General features: G+C 43.6%; 1 protein-coding gene across 1 annotated transcript in view; it reads right to left on the minus strand.

Moving 5' to 3' along the window:
* LOC128697319 (uncharacterized) overlaps nucleotides 1-24,875 on the minus strand; it is a 188,479-nt gene that overhangs the window by 87,321 nt on the left and 76,283 nt on the right. Inside the window, exons 3-4 of the mRNA XM_070104219.1 lie at nucleotides 24,171-24,875; nucleotides 13,818-13,964 (exon numbers count right to left, since the gene is read on the minus strand). Of these exons, the coding sequence (XP_069960320.1) occupies nucleotides 13,818-13,964; nucleotides 24,171-24,875 (852 nt within the window). The remainder of the gene's footprint in view (nucleotides 1-13,817; nucleotides 13,965-24,170) is intronic.

Genomic DNA, 24,875 nt, shown 5'->3' on the forward strand with positions numbered 1-24,875 from the left:
CAGTAAGACAGTCAAGTGATTCAGTAAATCAGTCAAATCATTCAGTAAGTTAGTCAGTCACACAAACTTATGATTACATCTTTTTATGTGTACAAAGTAACACTTCATTATGGCAACAGGATGTCTTGTCTAATATCTTTGTTTCCTTCATTAATTCTAAGACTTTTCTTGCCACTTTTAGCAACACTGGTATGCCTTCTGGGTGTCATGATTGCTTGGAAGATACAAGATACAGCAATTCAAAGGTCAAAACACAATTCACAATCACAAGCTTGTAACACAGAAGTTGGACTGGACACGTATGAAGTATGAATGCTAGGATGGTGGTGTGGTGTAGGGGGGGGCTGTAGACGGCGGGAGGTCTTCCCCGCTGAACCACAACAAGGCAGCCGCTTGAGGAAGGAGGTCTTCCCCGCTGAACCACAACATGGAAGCCGCTTGAGGAAAATGGAAGTTTTTTTTCCTTCCCACAAACTGAACCGTGTAAAATTTATCATACGACGTGTTACATAAAATTGTGCCACAATTTTTCAGTCGAGCTATACCCAAATCATGCCAAATAAACTCATGCTAAATGACAGTCTACTGTACATTGAACATGTAACATGCCTATCTGTCTGCTTGTCTGTCTTTCTATCTGCCTATGTGTCTTTCTGTCTCTCTGTCTGTTTTTGTCTCTTTCTGTATCAGAGAGAAAGCCGCTCATGACCCAACACATATTACACACGATGCAGAGTCGTCACGTCTGATTCCTGATCAAGTGAAAAATGTGTATTGCTTGCCAGTCATGCTTATTATGCTTCATATCTACAAGCACAGTATCACACTTCAGCCTGCTGAACATGTATAACACATTCCAGAATTATTTCTCTTTACTTAGGACATAGGCTATAGGACATTCTAGCATGATGACTACCAGCGATATTAAAAATGAAAGGATGTTGCACAAATGTTGCACCTGGGTTATTATTGAGGTTTTTGATATTTCCTCATCCACTTGTAGAAACATCCATCTCAAAGAAACTAAACTCAGGGTCAACTCCTCTTAATAGGGAAGTGCTAATATGACATGACATCAGTGAATCCCTGGTGTTTGCCATGTTCTTTGTTCTAGATGGCACTCAATTGAACTGGTGCTCCCACAAGGTACTAAGTGGTCCCAGATTTTTTAACCCTTTGAGGGTCAACAGGCCCTCTCCGAAACTAGTTCTCAGGGTCGGCCAAATTTAAAAAAAAAAAAAATTATTTTCTCTTATGAAAAGATAGAGAATCTTTTCCCGATCATAAAGACACCAAAAGTTTGAAATTTGATAGAAAACTTACGGAATTGTGCTCTCGTAAAGTTAGCGGTCTCAGCGATGTTTACGCATCGGCAATTTTGCCCACTTTGAGCCCCATTTTCGGCCAATTTCACTGTACTAGTCGACAAAAAACATGAATATTTCGCTAGAACTCCATTTTCTCTATCGAATGGGTGCAAGAAACCACCCATTTATGAAATTCAACTATCCAGTACAGTGGTCAGAATTTAGCAATTTTGCCAATTTCACACAAATTTCAAAAGATGCCAATTTCCGAATAGGCTCCAGAATAAACAAGAAAGACATTCCTGGCACTAAAATGACATTTCCTCTAGTCATTAGTCACGTCTCAAGGCCCCTCTTATATTTTTTTGCTTTCCACTTTGAATTTTTATTCTCACAAAAAGTATAAGATTTACTGTTATGCAGACTACTGCATTAGTGTAAAAAATGGTATAAATATTATTGGTGCACTTGTGAAAGAATATTAGACTCACCAGTTGACGTGTATTGCACGCTTGGCACGATTTGTTTACTTTTGAAGTTTGGTAAAAATCGAACATTTCTGCTACTTTGAGCTCAATTTCAAGGCACCTTTCATTGTAAAACCAGTCAAAATCATCTCAATTTCTGTAATATGTCTTCCATTCTATAAAATGAGACCAAGAAAACTAGAATACAACAATAAATACCATACGAAAATACACTGCAAAGTCGCTGATTTATTCCAAAAAAATGGTCAAAATTTTTTTTTTCTCATTATGCACTGTGTGCTGCAGGATTTTTTTTAGACTGTGCACACTGACCACATAGACCCATTCTTTCATATGAAGGCCTACCAGCTTTCTCCCACTAGATTTGAGGCCGCTAGAATTTATGCGTACTAGTACGTCAAAAACCCCTACGCGTAAGACGTACTAGTACGACCAAAACCCTCAAAGGGTTAATACTGCACACACTGGGTGTTAAGACCCATTCTATACTTACCAGGCATCTCAGGTCAATTGAGGGAAATTTGGAGGCAGGAAAGATAAAACGTTGATCTACATTTGGAGCACCAGCAGTAACAAAGTAGATCTACATATGGACAGTTAAGAGTTTAAATATTGTATATTACATTTGGGAGTGGGAGCCAGGTCTGCCTACACCTGACTTTCTACAAATAAATACTACTCACTTTTTGCCCTACATAAAGACTACAAATATTTTAAAGTAATGAATATACTGTGTATGTATTTTACTTTTTATTGTTTTTAATGCCAAGTTCTACTGTTAGCTTAATACAGCTTCTCCTTACTTAGTGACAAACTTGTTTACCGATGACTCTGACTTATGATGGGCTCTCTGACCAGTATACATACCTAAATAATGTATATTAGAGCTGATTTCCTCTATTTTGTTTATTACAATATACAGTATACTGCTGTATAAATGTTCAAAAATATACCAGAAATGTTATAAATGGTGCAAAGATGACATTAAAACATTATCAACAATGGTTGACACAAACCCACTGCCATTATAGTATGCTCCTCACTTAGTGACAAATTTGTTTACCAATGTTGTCTTAGGAACAGAACTCTGTCATTAACCCTTTGAGGGTCGACAGGCCCTCTCCGAGACTCGTTCTCAGGGTCGGCCAAATTTAAAAAAAAAAAAAAAAAAAATCTTATGAAAAGATAGAAAATCTTTTCCCGATCATAATGACACCAAAATTATGAAATTTGATGGAAAACTGACGGAATTATGCTCTCTCGAAGTTAGCGGTCTCGGCGATGTTTACACATCGGCGATTGTGCAACTTTGAGCCCCATTTTTGGCCAATTCCACTGTACTAGTCGACAAAAAACATGAATATTTCGCTAGAACTCGATTTTTTCTATCGAATGAGTGCAAGAAACCACCCATTTACCGATTTCAACTATCCAGTACAGTGGTCAGAATTTAGCAATTTTGCCAATTTCACACAAATTTCAAAAGATGCCAATTTCCGAATAGGGTCCAGAATAAACAAGAAAGACATTCCTGGCACTAAAATGACATTTCCTCTGTTCATTAGTCACGTCTCAAGGCCCCTCTTACATTCTTTTGTTTTCCACTTTGAATTTTTATTCTCACAAAAAATAGAAGATTTTCTGTTATGTAGACTACTGCATTTGTGTAAAAAATGGTATAAATAATATTGGCACACTTGTGAAAGAATATTAGACTCACCAGTTGACGTGTATTGGACGCTTGGCATGATTTGTTTACTTTTGAACTTTGGTAAAAATCGAACATTTCTGCTATTTTGAGCTCATTTTCAAGGTACTTTTCATTGTAAAACCAGTCAAAATCATCTCAATTTCTGTTATATGTCTTCCATTCTACAAAATGAGACCAAGAAAACTAGAATACAACAATAAATACCATACGAAAATACAGTGCAAAGTCGCTGTTTTATTCCCAAAAAACGGTCAAAGTTTTTTTTTCTCATTATGCACTGTGTGCTGCAGGATTTCTTTTATACTGTGCACACTGACCACATAGACCCATTCTTTCATATGTAGGCCTACCAGCTTTTTCCCACTAGATTTGAAGGCGCTAGAATTTAGGCGTACTAGTACATCAAAAATCCTGGGTCGTAAGCCGTACTAGTACTGCCGAAACCCTCAAAGGGCTAAGTGAGGAGAGGCTACATATGTTATTCCTCTTCAAGGGGGGCTCCTTGGCGTGGTGAAGAGGCTCTTGGTCTGAGGAATTAGACCTATCGGTCTTCTTCCTCAGACCAAACCTAATTACCCCCCAATCTCCCCTCCCCTATCCCATCCTCCCCATCCTCCCCTTTTTCCTTTCCTCCTCCTCCTCCCCACCCCTCCCTTTTGCCCTTCCTCTTTTTGTCCTTTGGGATTTCTCCCACAGGCGCGCTAGTTCCTAGGTAGGGGAAAGGATACCGGGGTCCATCCCATTCCGTTGAGGTTCTTAGCGGTGGCGTAGTTTGCCGTGGAATCTGGATCGCCTGGGGATGTCCCGATCCCTCTCCGGTATCCCGGAGTAGCTTTGGGTGTCTTTCCGGTGACGAGTGTATCTCTGGAAGCCACCTTTTGGATTCCGGGGGTGGTGGCCGAAGGAGGTATGCTTTGTGGCGGATATCCGGCCGCCCTCTCTTTTGTCCACCGAGGTAGCTCGGCAGATGTGAGGTTGCTATCCCGGATTGTTAGTTTACTAGCATGATGGGTAGGGTATGGCACGGGTTCCATGCTGCATCTGCGCTACTTGCGGTGCTGAGGTCCTCTTGGGCGCGGAGGGAGATTTCTGGCCCTTTCATTCCTCCTAGGACCTATCCCTCCCCGGTCCCCCCTTTTTTTTCTTTTTTTTATTTTTATTTTCTTTTCTTCTTTCTTTTTTTTTCTTAAAAACAAAAAGAAAGAAGTAACCTAACCATGGCAGCCCTAGTCCATGAACCTGGTACCCCCGGGCCCCTTCTTGATACCGCACCCCGTTCTGACCCCGCCTCGTCTTTGGACCACTCTTCAGACATTCCTCATGCCTCTGTACCTATTGCCGGTGCTGTTTCCTCACCCGCTTCAGGTACTGAGGCCTCGACTGACTCCTTCGATTTATCGGATCTTCGCTCTCCTCTGACTATGCTTCCGGCCTCTCCCTCTATGGTGCGGCAATTTTCAAATTGCCGACCCGTTCCACGTCGGACCAACTCTGGTCCCACGCCTAAACGCCAACGACAATTACCTGCTGATGATACTTCTCCACCTTCTCGTTCTTCTCAGAAACGATCGACACGTCCTTCACTATCTTTCCACGCTCAGTTTCAGACTGAACAGTGGACTAAATTCTTCACTTTAAGACCAACTTCCTCTACTGCCTATCTTTCTGACCATAGTATTGGCAAGGCACTCCTACGCCATGTTGGTAAAGATATTTCTTTTCATGCTCTTAAGAGCGGTACGCGCATCATTACCGTACAGAATGCTACCCAGGCTCATGAGCTCTCTCGTCTTTCCCATATCGATACTGTCCCTGTCACTCTTGAAAAACATCATTCCCTCAATTCTTGTAGTGGTACCGTCATTCTGCCCCATACCATAGTTCAACAAAATTTCCAGACATGTGGCACTGACATTCTAGAACAGCTGGAACTCCAAGATCTCCCAATCCTCAAGGTAGACACTTACGTTCTTCCTGCCCGTGGGCGGAGACGATACCCTAGCAATGTGGCTCATTTAACTTTTGACAGCCGAGAACTCCCATCCTCAGTTTATATAGCAGGACATCGGTTACAAGTTCGAAAGGTGATCCCTACACCACAACAGTGTAGAAATTGCTGGCGATTTGGCCATCCAGCGAAATATTGCAGATCTATCGCCGAATGCCCAGTCTGTGGTGCCGATGACCATTCTAATACGTCTTGCAATCGATCTCCCTCTTGCCTTAACTGTCATGAGGCTCACCCTTCGTACTCTCGCCGTTGTCAGGTCTATTTAAACGAGCGGGAAATCCGTTACCTCAAAGAGACAGAAGGTCTCCCTTATGCCATGGCAGTTTCTCATCTCCGCCTCCAAGGGAGACTCCCACGTGTTTCTTATTCCCGTGTTTCAAAACGTCCCCCCACTTCTAGTATCCCATCTTCTACACCCACCTCTGTGGTTACCTCTCCCATAATCACTCCTGTATCTAATCCTTTTGCTGTCCTCGGCTCAGACGTCCCTACTTCAACGCCTCAGTCTAATCTCGCTTCTTCGAGTTCTCTCTCACAAGCCTCAGTATCGACGAGACCTCGTACGACACCTCCTCCCAATCGTCCCTCTACTTCTCAAAAGTCAAAAAAAGGTCCGGTAACACCTCCTACCCATCTTCCACCTCCTCATTTTACCCTCCCTGTCTCTGTCCCTAGTTCTTCCCCTCTCACTGGCTCAGTTACAAGTGCAGAGGTTCACCCTCCTCCTCGTAATGTACCTTCCTCCCCTGTTCCCTCCCAAGTTTCTTCCTCTTCTGCCACCTCCCAGGTTCCTGCCTCTTCTGTCCCCTGCCACGCTTCTCCAGTTCCCTCCACCCTTTCGCCCCCCCCCTACCTTGGTACAGTCCAATACAGTTCCAATCTTTACTCATCCTCCCCCTACCATTCCCAATATTGTCTCCCATACGACATCTCTGAATTCAGAAACACTTGAAGCAATCTCTGAATATATTGCAGAGACCAAACCATCAATGGACACTGATCCACCTTCCGCTCTTTCTCTCTCCTCTGCTCCATCTGCGCAACTCCTTTCTTCACAGCGCACCGTTCCTTCGCTGCTTGAACATTTTTCACTGCCTCCGCATGTGGACTTTTCTAACCCTTCTAGTCCGTAGGAACCCTTACCTGCGGATTTCAAGTATCTTTATCATTGCCAATCATGGCCTATTTACAGTGGAATATACGAGGCCACAGGGGTAATCGGGGTGAGCTTCAGATGTTACTCTCCCAGTTTGCCCCTGTTGGTGTTTGCTTACAGGAACCAAAATTACACTCTGCTGTTATTTCTCACATCTCAGGCTATAATTTATTGTATTCTTCAGATCCTTTTCCTGATGGGACCTTTAATGAAAGTGCCCTTCTTCTCCGCACTGATATTCCGTACCATCAGCTATTTGTTCATACTTCGCTGCATTACACAGCAGCCCGTATCCACTTACATAGGTGGTATACGCTCTGTTCTTTATATCTCTCTCCTTCTCGGGCATTATCTATTCCGGATTTTGCCTTCCTTGTTTCGTCATTACCGCCACCGATTCTGTTACTTGGTGATTTTAATGCCCACCATTTCCTCCGGGGGGGGTCTCACTGTGATTCCCGTGGAATTCAGTTAGAGGCTTTTCTTGCCACCCACCCCCTCCATGTTTTAAATACAGGTACTCACACCCATTTTGATCCTCGGACTCACACTCTCTCTTGCATCGATCTCTCAGTCTGCTCTTCCTCCGCCGCATTAGACTTCACTTGGTCTGTTCTCCCGGACTTACATGACAGTGATCATTTCCCAATCATTCTTACTTCCCCTTCATATTCGCCACCTCTTCGCACCCCACGCTGGCAATTTAATCGGGCAAATTGGAACCTTTACTCACACCTAACTGTTTTTAAAGAGGTTCCTTCTTCGTCCTCCATCGATGAGCTTTTACACCTCTTCTCGTCCTCCGTTTTCACCGCAGCTTCTCATTCTATACCCCAAACTTCGGGCAGGCATTCTCAGAAATGCGTGCCTTGGTGGTCTCCTGCTTGTGCTCGTGCAGTACGTTTGAAACGCGCTGCATGGGGCAGGTACCGGTACAATAGAACCACAGAGCGACTCCTTGATTTTAAACAGAAGCGTGCGATCGCTCGCCGTGTCATCCGTGATGCTAAACGCACTTGCTGGCGAGATTATGTCTCCACCATCACCTCTGCTTCCTCTATGAGTGTAGTCTGGAAAAAAGTACGAAAACTGAGTGGTAAATATTCTCCTGACCCGGCTCCTGTTCTGCGGGTTGCCGGTGTTGATATAGCAAACCCACTAGATGTTGCCAATGAAATTGGCAATCATCTGGTCCGTATTTCTCAGGGACTCCATCTATGCCCCTCATTTCTTTCCTCAAAGTCTGCCAGAGAGTTAGCACCCTTGGACTTTTCTTCTCTCAGAGAAGAACAGTATAATGTGCCTTTTACACTTCAAGAACTGGAGGCAACACTCTCAGCTTGTCGATCATCGGCAGCTGGGCCCGACGACATTCATATTCGTATGCTACAACACTTACATCAGTCAGCCCTTGCAGTCCTATTACGCCTTTACAATCTTATTTGGTCACAAGGAGTTCTTCCACAGCTGTGGAAATCCGCCATTGTTCTCCCTTTCCGCAAACCAGGCACTACGGGACATGAAACCTCCCACTTGTCCCATTGCTCTTACCAGTGCAGTTTGCACTGGTAATGGAACGCCTAGTAAATAGACGTTTAGTGTGGTATTTAGAGACACACAACAGTCTCTCCACTCGTCAATATGGCTTTCGTAAGGGACGTTCTACCATAGACCCCTTACTACGCTTGGATACGTATGTTCGTAATGCCTTTGCGAATAACCACTCAGTTATTGCCATATTTTTTGACCTTGAGAAGGCATATGACACAACTTGGAGGTATAATAATTTAGCCCAAGCCCACTCCTTAGGCCTTCGAGGCAATCTACCATCCTTCCTTAAGAACTTTTTAACTGACAGGCATTTCCGTGTTCGGGTTAATAATGTGCTCTCCCCGGACTTTATCCAAGCTGAAGGTGTCCCCCAGGGATGTGTTCTGAGCACAACACTTTTTCTCCTTGCTATTAATGATTTGGCCTCTAGTCTTCCATCAAATATTTGGTCATCACTCTATGTTGATGACTTCGCTATTGCCTGTGCAGGCGCTGACTGTCACCTCCTTACAGTTTCTCTCCAACATGCAGTCGACAGTGTTTCCAATTGGGCCACCACACGTGGGTTTAAATTTTCCAGCACTAAAACCCACCAAATCACTTTCACTAGATGCTCTGTCATCTCTGATCATCCTTTGTACCTCTATGGCTCCCGTATCCCTGAACGTGATACAGTCAAGTTTCTGGGCCTCCTCTTTGATCGTAGGTTATCCTGGAAACCTCACATTACCTCTCTGAAGGCAACTTGTCACAGCCGGCTGAACCTTCTTAAAACCCTTGCTCATCTTTCGTGGGGAGCTGATCGTCGAACCCTCCTTCGCCTACATTCCACCCTTATTTTATCAAAACTTGATTATGGTGACCAGATCTATTCAGCGGCATCTCCTGCTACTCTCTCTAGCCTTAACCCCATTAATCACCAAGGATTACGTTTATGCCTTGGTGCTTTTCGCTCTTCCCCTGTCGAGAGCCTCTATGCAGAAGCGAACGTTCCATCCTTATCCGATTGCCGTGATGCCCATTGCCTGCGCTACTATGTACGCTCTCATGATCTCCGCAATCCTTCCATTTATAGAATGGTCACTGATATTAGTAGACATTCTTTATTTGTTCGCCGCCCCTGTTTACTCCGTCCCTTCTCTCTTCGCCTTCATTCGCTCTTGTCTTCTTTTCAACTACCACCTTTCTATGTACATGTAGCATCTCACTTTTCCCTACCCCACTGGGAAGTTCCAGCTGTTCCAGTCTGTTCTTTCTCCCTCCCTTGCTCAAAAGCCCAACTGTCTACGGTCGCTTCCTGCTCTCTTTTTCTTGACCACTTTCACTCTCATTCTCATGCCATTGCTGTGTACACAGATGGCTCTAAGTCTTCTGACGGCGTAGGATTCGCAGCAGTGTTTCCGGACAGCGTCGTACAAGGGCATTTACTATCTTCGGCTAGTATTTTTACTGCTGAATTATATGCCATCCTTACAGCACTTATCCGTATTGCATCTATGCCTGTGTCATCATTTGTGGTTGTCTCAGACTCCCTTAGTGCTTTACAGGCTATACAAAAATTTGATACACCTCACCCCTTATTCCTTCGTATCCAACTTTGGCTACACCGCATCTTTACCAAGCATAAAGATATTGTTTTTTGTTGGGTCCCTGGTCATGTTGACGTACAGGGCAATGAACAGGCAGACACTGCTGCGCGGTCAGCAGTACATGACCTACCAGTTTCTTATAGAGGTATTCCATTTACGGACTATTTTGCTGCAATATCTTCCCACCTTCACACCCGTTGGCAACAACGTTGGTCTACTATGCTCGGCAACAAACTTCAGTCTATTAAACCGAGTATAGGTTACTGGCCGTCTTCTTATCACCAGTGTCGAGGTTGGGAGACTACTCTCTCCCATCTTCGCATTGGCCATACTCGTCTTACTCATGGATATCTCATGGAGAGGCGTCTTGCTCCTCTCTGTGAGAATTGCCAAGCTCCATTATCAGTCAGCCACATTCTGTTGGACTGCCCACTTTATCAACGAGCACGCAGAATTTACCTCTGTTGTCGTCTTCGCTCCGCTGCTCTCTCTTTACCTTCCCTTCTCGCTGATAGACCCACCTTTCATCCGGACACTCTCATTGACTTTTTGACAACGACTGACTTACTTCACAAATTCTGATACCTTCAGCCCTTTCTACTTCAATCTCTTGCTACCCTCTACCCCCATACTATCCCCTGCCCCGCTGTTTTCTGTAACCTGCTGATCATCCCTCCTCCCTTCTGCCATCCAATTCCCTTGCTTCCTTCCCTACCCTGCAGCGCTGTATAGCCCTTGTGGCTTAGCGCTTCTTTTTGATTATAATAATAATAATACATATGTTATTGTAAACTTATCTGGTATTTGTATGCATTTATAAGTGGAAAAAATGGCATTCTGATTTCTGGCAATACTCACTTTCTGACGATAGCCTGGAACCTAAACTGCTGTATGAGTGGGGCCCTACAGTAGCCTGGAACCTAACCTGCTGTATGAGTGGGGCCCTACAGTAGCCTGGAACCTAACCTGCTGCATGAGTGGGGCCCTACAGTAGCCTGGAACCTAACCTGCTGTATGAGTGGGGCCCTACAGTAGCCTGGAACCTAACCTGCTGTATGAGTGGTGCCCTACAGTAGCCTGAAACCTAACCTGCTGTATGAGTTATGCCCTACAGTAGCCTGGAACCTAACCTGCTGTATGAGTGGGGCCCTACAGTAGCCTGGAACCTAACCTGCTGTATGAGTGGTGCCCTACAGTAGCCTGGAACCTAACCTGCTGCATGAGTGGGGTCCTACAGTAGCCTGGAACCTAACCTGCTGTATGAGTGGTGCCCTACAGTAGCCTAGAACCTAACCTGCTGTATGAGTTGGGCCCTACAGTAGCCTGGAACCTAACCTGCTGTATGAGTGGGGCCCTACAGTAGCCTGGAACCTAACCTGCTGTATGGGTGGGGCCCTACAGTAGCCTGGAACCTAACCTGCTGTATGGGTGGGGCCCTACAGTAGCCTTAAACCTAACCTGCTGTATGAGTGGTGTCCTACAGTAGCCTTAAACCTAACCTGCTGTATGAGTGGTGTCCTACAGTAGCCTTAAACCTAACCTGCTGTATGAGTGGTGTCCTACAGTAGCCTTAAACCTAACCTGCTGTATGAGTGGGGTCCTACAGTAGCCTGGAACCTAACCTGCTGTATGAGTGGGGCCCTACAGTAGCCTGGAACCTAACCTGCTGTATGAGTGGGGCCCTACAGTAGCCTGGAACCTAACCTGCTGTATGAGTGGGGTCCTACAGTAGCCTGGAACCTAACCTGCTGCATGAGTGGGGTCCTACAGTAGCCTGGAACCTAACCTGCTGTATGAGTGGTGCCCTACAGTAGCCTGGAACCTAACCTGCTGTATGAGTGGGGTCCTACAGTAGCCTGGAACCTAACCTGCTGCATGAGTGGGGTCCTACAGTAGCCTGGAACCTAACCTGCTGTATGAGTGGTGCCCTACAGTAGCCTGGAACCTAACCTGCTGTATGAGTGGGGCCCTACAGTAGCCTGGAACCTAACCTGCTGTATGAGTGGGGTCCTACAGTAGCCTGGAACCTAACCTGCTGCATGAGTGGGGTCCTACAGTAGCCTGGAACCTAACCTACTGTATGAGTGGGGCCCTACAGTAGCCTGGAACCTAACCTGCTGTATGAGTGGGGCCCTACAGTAGCCTGGAACCTAACTTGCTGTATGAGTGGGGTCCTACAGTAGCCTGGAACCTAACCTGCTGCATGAGTGGGGTCCTACAGTAGCCTGGAACCTAACCTGCTGTATGAGTGGTGCCCTACAGTAGCCTGGAACCTAACCTGCTGTATGAGTGGGGCCCTACAGTAGCCTGGAACCTAACCTGCTGTATGGGTGGGGCCCTAGAGTAGCCTGGAACCTAACCTGCTGTATTAGTAGTGTCCTACAGTAGCCTGGAACCTAACCTGCTGTATGAGTAGTGTCCTACAGTAGCCTGGAACCTAACCTGCTGTATGAGTAGTGCCCTACAGTAGCCTGGAACCTAACCTGCTGTATGAGTGGGGTCCTACAGTAGCCTGGAACCTAACCTGCTGTATGAGTAGTGCCCTACAGTAGCCTGGAACCTAACCTGCTGTATGAGTAGTGCCCTACAGTAGCCTGGAACCTAACCTGCTGTATGAGTAGTGCCCTACAGTAGCCTGGAACCTAACCTGCTGTATGAGTAGTGCCCTACAGTAGCCTGGAACCTAACCTGCTGTATGAGTAGTGCCCTACAGTAGCCTGGAACCTAACCTGCTGTATGAGTAGTGCCCTACAGTAGCCTGGAACCTAACCTGCTGTATGAGTAGTGCCCTACAGTAGCCTGGAACCTAACCTGCTGTATGAGTAGTGCCCTACAGTAGTCTGGAACCTAACCTGCTGTATGAGTAGTGTCCTACAGTAGCCTGGAACCTAACCTGCTGTATGAGTAGTGCCCTACAGTAGCCTGGAACCTAACCTGCTGTATGAGTAGTGCCCTACAGTAGCCTGGAACCTAACCTGCTGTATGAGTAGTGCCCTACAGTAGCCTGGAACCTAACCTGCTGTATGAGTAGTGCCCTACAGTAGCCTGGAACCTAACCTGCTGTATGAGTAGTGCCCTACAGTAGCCTGGAACCTAACCTGCTGTATGAGTAGTGCCCTACAGTAGTCTGGAACCTAACCTGCTGTATGAGTAGTGTCCTACAGTAGCCTGGAACCTAACCTGCTGTATGAGTAGTGCCCTACAGTAGCCTGGAACCTAACCTGCTGTATGAGTAGTGCCCTACAGTAGCCTGGAACCTAACCTGCTGTATGAGTAGTGCCCTACAGTAGCCTGGAACCTAACCTGCTGTATGAGTAGTGCCCTACAGTAGCCTGGAACCTAACCTGCTGTATGAGTAGTGCCCTACAGTAGCCTGGAACCTAACCTGCTGTATGAGTAGTGTCCTACAGTAGCCTGGAACCTAACCTGCTGTATGAGTAGTGCCCTACAGTAGCCTGGAACCTAACCTGCTGTATGAGTAGTGCCCTACAGTAGCCTGGAACCTAACCTGCTGTATGAGTAGTGTCCTACTGTTCAATAGTTGGGTAATACATGAACTTATTTATGTATCAGTTGTCATACATTAACTTAGCTTTGGGCTTTGTTAATGATTTTATTATTGAAGTAACCTACATAGAATTAGTTTGGAATAGTTAATCACTAAACTGGACTTGAGAGTTCAGAACTTTTTGGTTTGATTTATTACTATGGTAGAGAAGAAATCATTCAGTTTATTTACTGTTTCAGAGAGTTGGAGAGGAGGTTCAGTTGGTTTAGTTTATACAATGTTTATTTTTGTGACTATGACAACTGTAAGGAATATTAGAATAACCCATCAGTCAAAATATTATGAAAAGTTGTGTATAAATAAATTAGGAAGCAGGTTCATTACCATATTATAGGAATAAGAAAGTAGGTAACTTTAAAAATGAAAATTTTGATGATCATGTTATTATGATTAATATTGTATAACATGAAAAAATAAACAAAGACTTTCAACTTACAGTTAATGTCGCTGGAGGGCTTTCACCAGTAATTATCTTAACTTTCTCCATGATGGTGGTGGCTGAGTCTCCCAGGAAAACAGGGGCAGCTGTGGCACCTGTCTCTGTGGTGATGGTGTCCAGGGCCTTCTTAATGGTCTCCTGTACCTGTCATTACCAACACAAACATTAATGCTGGATGTCAGCAACAATTTGTCTCCACTCTCACACTTACACAACTGTTGATTGCTTAAGATTTATGTCTTAAAATATCACTCACAACCTCCCTTCAACCCTTCCTATTATATCCCCTGTATCTTCCTTCACCCTTCCTAATATATCCCCTGTACCTCCCTTCAACCCTTCCTAATATATCCACTGTATCTCCCTTCAATCCTTCCTAATATATCCCCTGTACCTCCCTTCAACCCTTCCTAATATATCCCCTGTACCTCCCTTCAACCCTTCCTAATATATCCCCTGTACCTCCCTTCAACCCTTCCTAATATATCCACTGTACCTCCCTTCAATCCTTCCTAATATATCCCCTGTACCTCCCTTCAACCCTTCCTAATATCCCTGTACCTCCCTTCAACCCTTCCTAATATATCCCCTATACCTCCCTTCAACCCTTCCTAATATATCCCATGTACCTCCCTTCAACCCTTCCTAATATCCCTGTACCTCCCTTCAACCCTTCCTAATATATCCACTGTACCTCCCATCATCCCTTCCTGATATATCCCCTGTACCTCCCTTCAACCCTTCCTAATATATCTCCTGTACCTCCCTTCAACCCTTCCTAATATATCCCCTGTACCTCCCTTCAATCTTCCTAATATATCCCCTGTGCCTCCCTTCAACCCTTCCTAATAAATTCCCTGTACCTCCCTTCAATCCTTCCTAATATATCCCCTGTACCTCCCTTCAACCCTTCCTAATATATCCCCTGTACCTCCCTTCAACCCTTCCTAATATATCCCCTATACCTCCCTTCAACCCTTCCTAATATATCCCCTGTACCTCCCTTCAACCCTTCCTAATATCCCTGTACCTCCCTTCAACCCTTCCTAATATATCCACTGTACCTCCCTTCATCCCTCCCTGATATATCCCCTGTACCTCCCTTCAACCCTTCCTAATATATCTTCTGTACCTCCCTTCAACCCTTCCTAATATATCCCCTGTACCTCCCTTCAACCTTCTTAACATATCCCCTGTACCTCCCTTCAACCCTTCCTAATATATCCCCTGTACCTCCCTTCAACCCTTCCTAATAAATCCCCTGTACCTCCCTTCAATCCTTCCTAATATATCCCCTGTACCTCCCTTCAACCCTTCCTAATATATCCCCTGTACCTCCCTTCAACCCTTCCTAATATATCCCCTATACCTCCCTTCAACCCTTCCTAATATATCCCCTGTACCTCCCTTCAACCCTTCCTAATATCCCTGTACCTCCCTTCAACCCTTCCTAATATATCCACTGTACCTCCCTTCATCCCTCCCTGATATATCCCCTGTACCTCCCTTCAACCCTTCCTAATATATCTTCTGTACCTCCCTTCAACCCTTCCTAATATATCCCCTGTACTTCCCTTCAACCTTCTTAATATATCCCCTGTACCTCCCTTCAACCTTCCTAATATATCCCCTGTACCTCCATTCAACCCTTCCTAATATATCCCCTGTACCTCCTTTCAACCCTTCCTAATATATCCCTTGTACCTTCCTTCAACCATCCTAGGATATCACCTGTATCTTCCTTCAACCATCCTAGGATATCACATGTACCTTCCTTCAACCATCCTAGGGTATCACCTGTATCTTCCTTCAACCATCCTAGGATATCACCTGTACCTTCCTTCAACCATCCTAGGATATCACCTGTACCTTCCTTCAACCATCCTAGGATATCACATGTACCTTCCTTCAACCATACTAGGATATCACCTGTACCTTCCTTCAGCAATCCTAGGGTATCACCTGTACCTTCCTTCAACCATCCTAGGATATCACCTGTACCTTCCTTCAACCATACTAGGATATCACCTGTACCTTCCTTCAACCATACTAGGATATCACCTGTACCTTCCTTCAACCATCCTAGGATGGAGTGGAACCACAGTCGATGGCCTCCACTTCAAACCAACAGATACAGATACTAATGCCGGAAAAAAAATCCCCCCCCAGTACCAACAATACCACCAGTCCGATAACATTCTTCTTTGCAAATATACAGGGTCTAAAGCCAGCAACAAACAACAAAATACCTTTCATCCGTGGACTGCTTGCAGAGGCAAAGGCAATGTTCGCGGCTTTCACTGAGACCCACATAAAGGATCACTTGGACAACGAAATATGGATCCCAGGTTACAACCTATACAGATGTGACAGAGTGAACAGGCAAAAGGGGGGGGTTGGCCTGTACATTGCAGAGTCACTTGTTTGCACAGAACTGCTAAATGCCTCAAATGATGTAGTGGAAGTTTTAGCAGTAAAGGTCGAGAACCAAAACCTAGTCATTGTGATAGTCTACAAGCCTCCGGATGCAACATCCCAGCAATTCCAGGAACAGCTGTTAAAAATTGACCACTGTCTGGAAAACCTTCCAGCTCCTGCACCCAACATCTTGCTCCTGGGGGATTTCAACTTAAGGCACCTAAAATGGAGGAATATAGCAAATAATATTGTTGCAGTAATAACACCAGGAGGCAGCTCTGATGAAAACTCACACTCACGCGAGCTTTTAAATCTCTGCACAAAATTCAATTTAAACCAGCAAATAATAGAGCCTACTAGACTGGAGAATACACTAGACCTCATCTTCACTAACAATGATGATCTGATAAGAAATATCACCATATCAAAAACAATATACTCAGATCACAACATAATTGAGGTTCAGTCATGTATGCGCGGAGCCCCAGACCGACATAATGAGATTAGTCACGAGGGAGCATTCACCAAATTCAACTTCAATAATAAAAACATAAAGTGGGACCAAGTAAACCAAGTCCTAACCGATATAAGCTGGGAAGATATACTAAGCAACACAGACCCCAACTTATGCCTAGAACAGATTAACTCGGTGGCACTCGATGTATGCACAAGGCTTATTCCTCTAAGAAAAAGGAGGAGTAGATGTAAAACAGAAAGAGACAGGCGCTCCCTTTACAGGCGACGGAAAAGAATAACAGAGCGGCTAAAAGAGGTCAATATATCTGAAATGCGTAGGGAGACACTGGTCAGAGAAATAGCAAGCATCGAACTTAAGCTTAAAGAATCCTTTAGGAGTCAGGAATCGCGGGAAGAACTAAAAGCCATAAATGAAATCGAAAGAAACCCAAAGTATTTCTTCTCCTATGCCAAATCAAAATCGAGAACAACGTCCAGTATTGGGCCCCTACTTAAACAAGATGGGTCCTACACAGATGACAGCAAGGAAATGAGTGAGCTACTCAAGTCCCAATATGACTCAGTTTTTAGCAAGCCGCTAACCAGACTGAGAGTCGAAGATCAAAATGAATTTTTTATGAGAGAGCCACAAAATTTGATTAACACAAGCCTATCCGATGTTATCCTGACGCCAAATGACTTCGAACAGGCGATAAATGACATGCCCATGCACTCTGCCCCAGGGCCAGACTCATGGAACTCTGTGTTCATCAAGAACTGCAAGAAGCCCCTATCACGAGCCTTTTCCATCCTATGGAGAGGGAGCATGGACACGGGGGTCGTCCCACAGTTACTAAAAACAACAGACATAGCCCCACTCCACAAAGGGGGCAGTAAAGCAACAGCAAAGAACTACAGACCAATAGCACTAACATCCCATATCATAAAAATCTTTGAAAGGGTCCTAAGAAGCAAGATCACCACGCATCTAGAAACCCATCAGTTACACAACCCAGGGCAACATGGGTTTAGAACAGGTCGCTCCTGTCTGTCTCAACTATTGGACCACTACGACAAGGTCCTAAATGCACTAGAAGACAAAAAGAATGCAGATGTAATATATACAGACTTTGCAAAAGCCTTCGACAAGTGGCGTAATAGCGCACAAAATGCGTGCTAAAGGAATAACAGGAAAAGTCGGTCGATGGATCTATAATTTCCTCACTAACAGAACACAGAGAGTAGTTGTCAACAGAGTAAAGTCCGAGGCAGCTACGGTGAAAAGCTCTGTTCCACAAGGCACAGTACTCGCTCCCATCTTGTTCCTCATCCTTATATCCGACATAGACAAGGATGTCAGCCACAGCACCGTGTCTTCCTTTGCAGATGACACCCGAATCTGCATGACAGTGTCTTCCATTGCAGACACTGCAAAGCTCCAGGCAGACATCAACCAAATCTTTCAGTGGGCTGCAGAAAACAATATGAAGTTCAACGATGAGAAATTTCAATTACAGTGGACCCCCGGTTAACGATTTTAATCCGTGCAAGAGGGCTCATCGTTATGCGAAATAATCGTTATGCGAATCAATTTTCCCCATAAGAAATAATGGAAATAAAATTAATCCGTGCAAGACGCCCAAAAGTATGAAAAAATTTTTTTTTTACCACATGAAATGTTAATTTTAATACACACAAACTGAAAAAGGCATGCACAATTACATGACACTTACTTTTATTGAAGATCTGGTGATGATTGATGGGATGGGAGGAGGGGAGAGCATTATCTTCTTACTGTTTAGAAGGGGAATCCCCTTCCATTAGGACTTGAGGTAGCAAGTCCTTTTCTGGGGTTACTTCCCTTCTTCTTTTAATGCCACTAGGACCAGCTTGAGAGTCACTGGACCTCTGTCGCACAACAAATCTGTCCATAGAGCTCTGTACCTCCCGTTCCTTCAAGACTTTCCTAAAATGGGCCATAACATTGTCATTGAAATAGTCACAAGCACGGCTTGCAACAGCTGTGTCAGGGTGATTTTCATCTATAAAGGTTTGCAGTTCAACCCACTCTGCACACATTTCCTTAATCTTTGAAGTAGGCACAATGGATTCCACAACTGGCATAGGCTTCTCAGGGTTAGCCCCAAACCCTTCAAAATCTTTCTTAATTTCCATACTAATTCCCACCCTTTTTACCACAGGGTTGGCACTAGAAGCTTTCTTGGGGCCCATGGTCACTTATTTTCCACAAACAGCACCGAAAACACTGTAATAATACGAAATATTCCGAGTGTATGCTTGGATGTTACCGCGGAGGCTGGCTGGTAAACAATGGGACGGCCGGCACATATGAGGGCACATTGGACGCGTCTCGGACGAAAATCGGTATGCGGGTTTTTAATCGGTATGCGGGGCAAAAATTTTGCGATAAAAGTAATCGTTATGCGGAAAAATCGCTATGCGATGCCATCGTTATGCGGGGGTCCACTGTACTCAGATATGGTAAACATGAGGAAATTAAATCTTCATCAGAGTACAAAACAAATTCTGGCCACAAAATAGAGCGAAACACCAACGTCAAAGACCTGGGAGTGATCATGTCGGAGGATCTCACCTTCAAGGACCATAACATTGTATCAATCGCATCTGCTAGAAAAATGACAGGATGGATAATGAGAACCTTCAAAACTAGGGAGGCCAAGCCCATGATGACACTCTTCAGGTCACTTGTTCTATCTAGGCTGGAATATTGCTGCACACTAACAGCACCTTTCAAGGCAGGTGAAATTGCCGACCTAGAAAATGTACAGAGAACTTTCACGGCGCGCATAACGGAGATAAAACACCTCAATTATTGGGAGCGCTTGAGGTTCCTAAACCTGTATTCCCTGGAACGCAGGAGGGAGAGATACATGATTATATACACCTGGAAAGTCTTAGAGGGACTAGTACCGAACTTGCACACGAAAATCACTCATTACGAAAGCAAAAGACTTGGCAGACGATGCACCATCCCCCCAATGAAAAGCAGGGGTGTCATTAGCACGTTAAGAGACCATACAATAAGTGTCAGGGGCCCGAGACTGTTCAACTGCCTCCCAGCACACATAAGGGGGATTACCAACAGACCCCTGGCAGTCTTCAAGCTGGCACTGGACAAGCACCTAAAGTCAGTTCCGGATCAGCCGGGCTGTGGCTCGTATGTTGGTTTGCGTGCAGCCAGCAGCAACAGCCTGGTTGATCAGGCTCTGATCCACCAGAAGGCCTGGTCTCAGACCGGGCCGCGGGGGCGTTGACCCCCGGAACTCTCTCCAGGTAAACTCCAGGATATCACCTGTACCTTCCTTCAACCATCCTAGGATATCACCTGTACCTTCCTTCAACCATCCTAGGATATCACCTGTACCTTCCTTCAACCATCCTAGGATATCACCTGTACATTCCTTCAACCATCCTACAATATCACCTGTACCTTCCACTCTACATTGTACTATCTTGCTCCATATTTTCTGAAATAACTGAACCTCAACAATTTTTTTTTCCTTCACCCAGAACTGTTTTTTATATTACAAAATCTAATTATTATTCCAGAATTAAAATAAAGTTAAAATGTTTGTTTTTTACTCGACAATGTTTATTAAGAACAGTCAATAGACCTGTACTTGATAAATTAGACACATGTGCAACTCTTGGGTATCTTTATTGAGGAAACGTTTCGCCACACAGTGGCTTTATCAGTCCATACGTAGGAGAAACTTGAAGAACAGGAGGAGAATGAGGTAATCAGTCCCTCAACCTTGAGTCGATGTGTTCAGTGCATCAATCTTGAATAGAATACGGCATATGAGCGGAGTAGCAGCTTATAAACCGTATGGCAGGAGAGGTGCAGCAGTCATAGGTGGTGTCACATTTGTTCAATGTGGAAGTAGGTCGTGCCCAAGAATTAGGCGAGCGAAGAATACATTTAGCATTGAATGGAAGTATGATGGTAGGGATAACTCAGTAACAGTCCCAGATTTTCGCTTAGCAGATTACGATGGGCTTAGAGAACACTTATCATCTGTTGACTGGGGTAACGAAGTGAGATATCAATATGACAGTTTTCTGAACACAATACATGCAGCTCAAAGAACGTTTATCCCATATAAAGAAATTAGATCAAATAGAAATGACCCAAAATGGATGAATAATAGGCTCAAATATCTACTAGGGCATAAGAAAGGAATTTACAGGCGTATCAAAAGAGGTGAGGGTCATCTTATGAATCAGTATATTGACATTAAGAGGGACATAAAAAAGGGGATAAGAAAACCTAAAAGAGACTATGAAATTAAAGTTGCTAGGGATTCTAAAACTAACCCAAAAAGTTTTTTCCAGGTCTATAGAACAAAAGTTAGAGATAAGATAGGTCCACTTAAAATTAACTATGGGCGTCTTACTGACAAAGAGAATGAAATGTGCTCGATTTTAAATAATTATTTTCTCTCAGTTTTTACACAGGAAGACACTAACAATATTCCAGTAATTAATTTTTATAGTTTGCTAGAAGAAGATAAATTATGTAAAGTAAAAGGACACAAGTGCAACTAATGTGACATTTATTGTGGCAACGTTTCACTCTCCAGGAGCTTTATCAAGCTTTATCGAGCACATTTCATTCTCTTTGTCAGTAAGATGCCCATAGTTATTTTTAAGTGGACCTATCTTATCTCTAACTTTTGTTCTATAGACCTGGAAAAAAACTTTTTGGGTTAGTTTTAGAATCCCCAGCAACTTTAATTTCATAGTCCCTTTTAGTTTTTGTTATCCCCTTTTTAATGTCCCTCTTAACTGATTCATAAGATGACCCTCACCTCTTTTGATACTCCTATAAATTCCTTTCTTATGCCCTAGTAGATATTTGAGCCTATTATTCATCCATTTTGGGTCATTTCTATTTGATCTAATTTCTTTATATGGGATAAACGTTCTTTGAGCTGCATGTATAATGTTCAGAAAACTGTCATATTGATAGCTCTCTTCGTTACCCGTCAACAGATGATAAGTGTTCTCTAAGCCCATCGTAATCTGCTAAGCAAAAATCTGGGACTGTTACTGAGTTATCCCTACCATCATACTTCCATTCAATGCTAAATGTATTCTTCGCTCGCCTAATTCTTGGGCACGACCTACTTCCACATTGAACAAATGTGACACCACCTATGACTGCTGCACCTCTCCTGCCATACGGTTTATAAGCTGCTTCTCCGCTCATATGCCGTATTCTATTCAAGATTGATGGACTGAACACATCAACTCAAGGTTGAGGGACTGATTACCTCATTCTCCTCCTGTTCTTCAAGATTCTCCTTTGTATGGACTGATGAAGCCACTGTGTGGCGAAACGTTTCCTCAAAAAAGATACCCAAGAGTTGCACATGTGTCTAATTTATCAACATGTCGGTTCTCTGAACCATTCATCTACAAAGACCTGTACTTGCTGACCGTAAATCACTTCAAAAGGGATATAACCTAATTATTTCTGAGTGGTGTCCCTCACAACAAATAAAAGGAGGTGGAGACCCTCATCCCAAGATCAATATATTTTTGTTTTGTATTGACATAGTAATGGTTGTAAGCAGCTCCTTGTTGCCAGTATTTTAGTCTCCTTCTATGTGGAAACATTTATAATCTGCTTGCCAAAGACAATTTAAAACAAATACATGTACGCAAAGTGTTTACTGAATATATTAATATATTTCCTAGGTGGTAGGTTGGTAGACAGGAACCATCCAGGGAGGTACTACCGTCGTGCCAAGTGAGTGTAAAACAGAAGCCTGTAATTGTTTTACATGATGGTAGGATTGCTGGTGTCTTTTTACTGTATCATAAACATGCAAGATTTCAGGTACATCTTACTACTACTTCTTACACTTAGGTCACACTACACATGCATGTACAAGCATACAAATACACACTCCTCTGGGTTTTCTTCTCTTTTCTTACTAGTATTTGTTCTAAAATACTGGAAGCATGGAGCTAATAAGCCCTTCTCCTGTATACATTACTAAATTTATGAAGAAAGTTTTGTTTTTCTTTTTGGGTCACCCTCCTTCAGTGGGATATGGCCAGTGCATTTAACCCCTAAATGGTCAAACATATATATACGTTCTCTCGCCCAGTGCCCCGAATATTTTGAAAAATAATTTTTTTACTGAAGTAGAGAGAAAATTTTTCTAAGTGTCATAGGATTGAAATAAAACAAATTGGGTCAGTACTTACTGAAATATGAGGCAGCATCAACTCCTGCCACTTGCACAAGTGTTGCCGATATACCTTTTTTTTTTAATAATTTTTATATTTTATATATTTTTTATGCTCTGATAATTACAATTTATAGTAGTTCTTGCCATTTCATAACCAATCTATGTTGTGGCACTAATATTAGGTACTGAAATTTTACTCAAATTGTCACAAACACATTGACAGGTGGACATTTACACCTGCCTTGGTCATTTACTGTTGTCTAGGAATATATACAAAGTATTTATTTGCCCAAGCAATGTTTTGGATACACTGGAGTATAGAAGAAGAAGAAGAAAGAAGAAATGAGGAGGAGGAAGAAGGAAGAAGAAGGAAGAAGAGGGAAGAAGAAGTTCCCTTGAAGCATGATGTCACTGACAAGCATCTGGAGGGCAGTGATAAGATAAGGGAAGACATTTGATGGGCACCTGTGAGGGTGCAGAGATAAGATGAGATAAGGGATGACATTGGATGAGCGTCGGCATCTCTGTCTCTGCTTATGTCTCAAAGTCTTGTCTCTCTCTATGCTTGTCTCTCTTTCTGTCTCTCTGTCTCAGAGAGAGCCATTGTGAACCAACAGGTATTCTTATGCATTATATCTACAAGCACAGTATAGAACTCTGGATTTTTTTAGGTTATCCTAGGTAATTTACACTAAGTATAATTGTATTTATGTGTACCTGTGAGAGAGACATAAGAAGAGATAGGCCAAGACAGATAGACAGAAACAGATAGACAGATCCTAAACTTGGGGTCAACATCACTTTCCTCTTAAATGGGGAGTGTTAACATGACATTACATCAGTGAATCCTTGGTGTTTGCCGCACTGTTTACTCTAGCTGGTGCTTATTTTAACTGATGCTCACACGAGGTACTAAGTGGTCCCAGATTTTTTTAATATGGTGCACACTGAGTGTTAAGACCCATTCTATGCTGACCAGGCATCTCAGGCCAATCGTGCCAAATTACGAGGCAGGAAAAATAAAACGTATATAATATACATTTGAGGAGCTAGCAGTAAGAACGTATATATACGTTTGGAGATTTACAGTTAAAAAAGAAAGATTAATATATTTAATAATAGATAACTGAATATTGCTCTTGATGTTGTATATATTTACAGAACAGAATCAATATATAAAAATGAATTAAGAAATTGTTTAGAAAGTTCAATAATATTTGTGTCATCATACCTTTACTGAGGTGTAGACAGTGTTGACATCTGGGAAGAGTTCCTGACACTTCTGTATCCAATCTTCAACCTCCACATTGTACTGATCAGCCTCATCAATGGTTGTGACGACCTCCTGTGCAGTATTGACTGTGTTGAGGTTCTCCAGCATGATCTGCAGCTGCTTCTTTCCTGCCTCACCTTCTGTTGTCATAGTCAGGACACTGGTATCCTCCTGTTCCAGGAGCTCTATTGCTGCCTTGTTCTGCTCCAGCAGATCATAGAGTCTGTCCTGCAGTTGGTGATGCTGGATCTTCCAGTCCCTCACCTGCCTCTGGTACTTGCTCAGCTGGGACAGTTCTTCTTCACACTCACTTATAAGGTTACTGATACTGCTCTTGTGTTCATGTACCAAAGACCGTAACTTCTTGCTGATGCCTCTTGTGCGGTCTTGACCACATTTTGTTGACACTGTTCCCATTGATGTAACCTGGATACTTCTGAGTTTCTTTATAAAAGCCTCCATAGCATAGATGATCGGGAACTGAGTAGCATCTGTGGCACTGTGCTCAGCACGGCAGCTGGGGCAGGTGAGCTGAGAGTTCTTAATTGTATCTTCAATACACTGTGAGCAGAATGTGTGACCACACGGCAGATTGCGTGGTCGTCGAAGTTCTTCATCATAATTGTTAAAGCACACTTTACACTCCTCTGGTTTGTCGTTATC

Source organism: Cherax quadricarinatus, chromosome 89, assembly GCF_038502225.1.
Source record: "Cherax quadricarinatus isolate ZL_2023a chromosome 89, ASM3850222v1, whole genome shotgun sequence".
NCBI lineage: Eukaryota > Metazoa > Arthropoda > Malacostraca > Decapoda > Parastacidae > Cherax > Cherax quadricarinatus.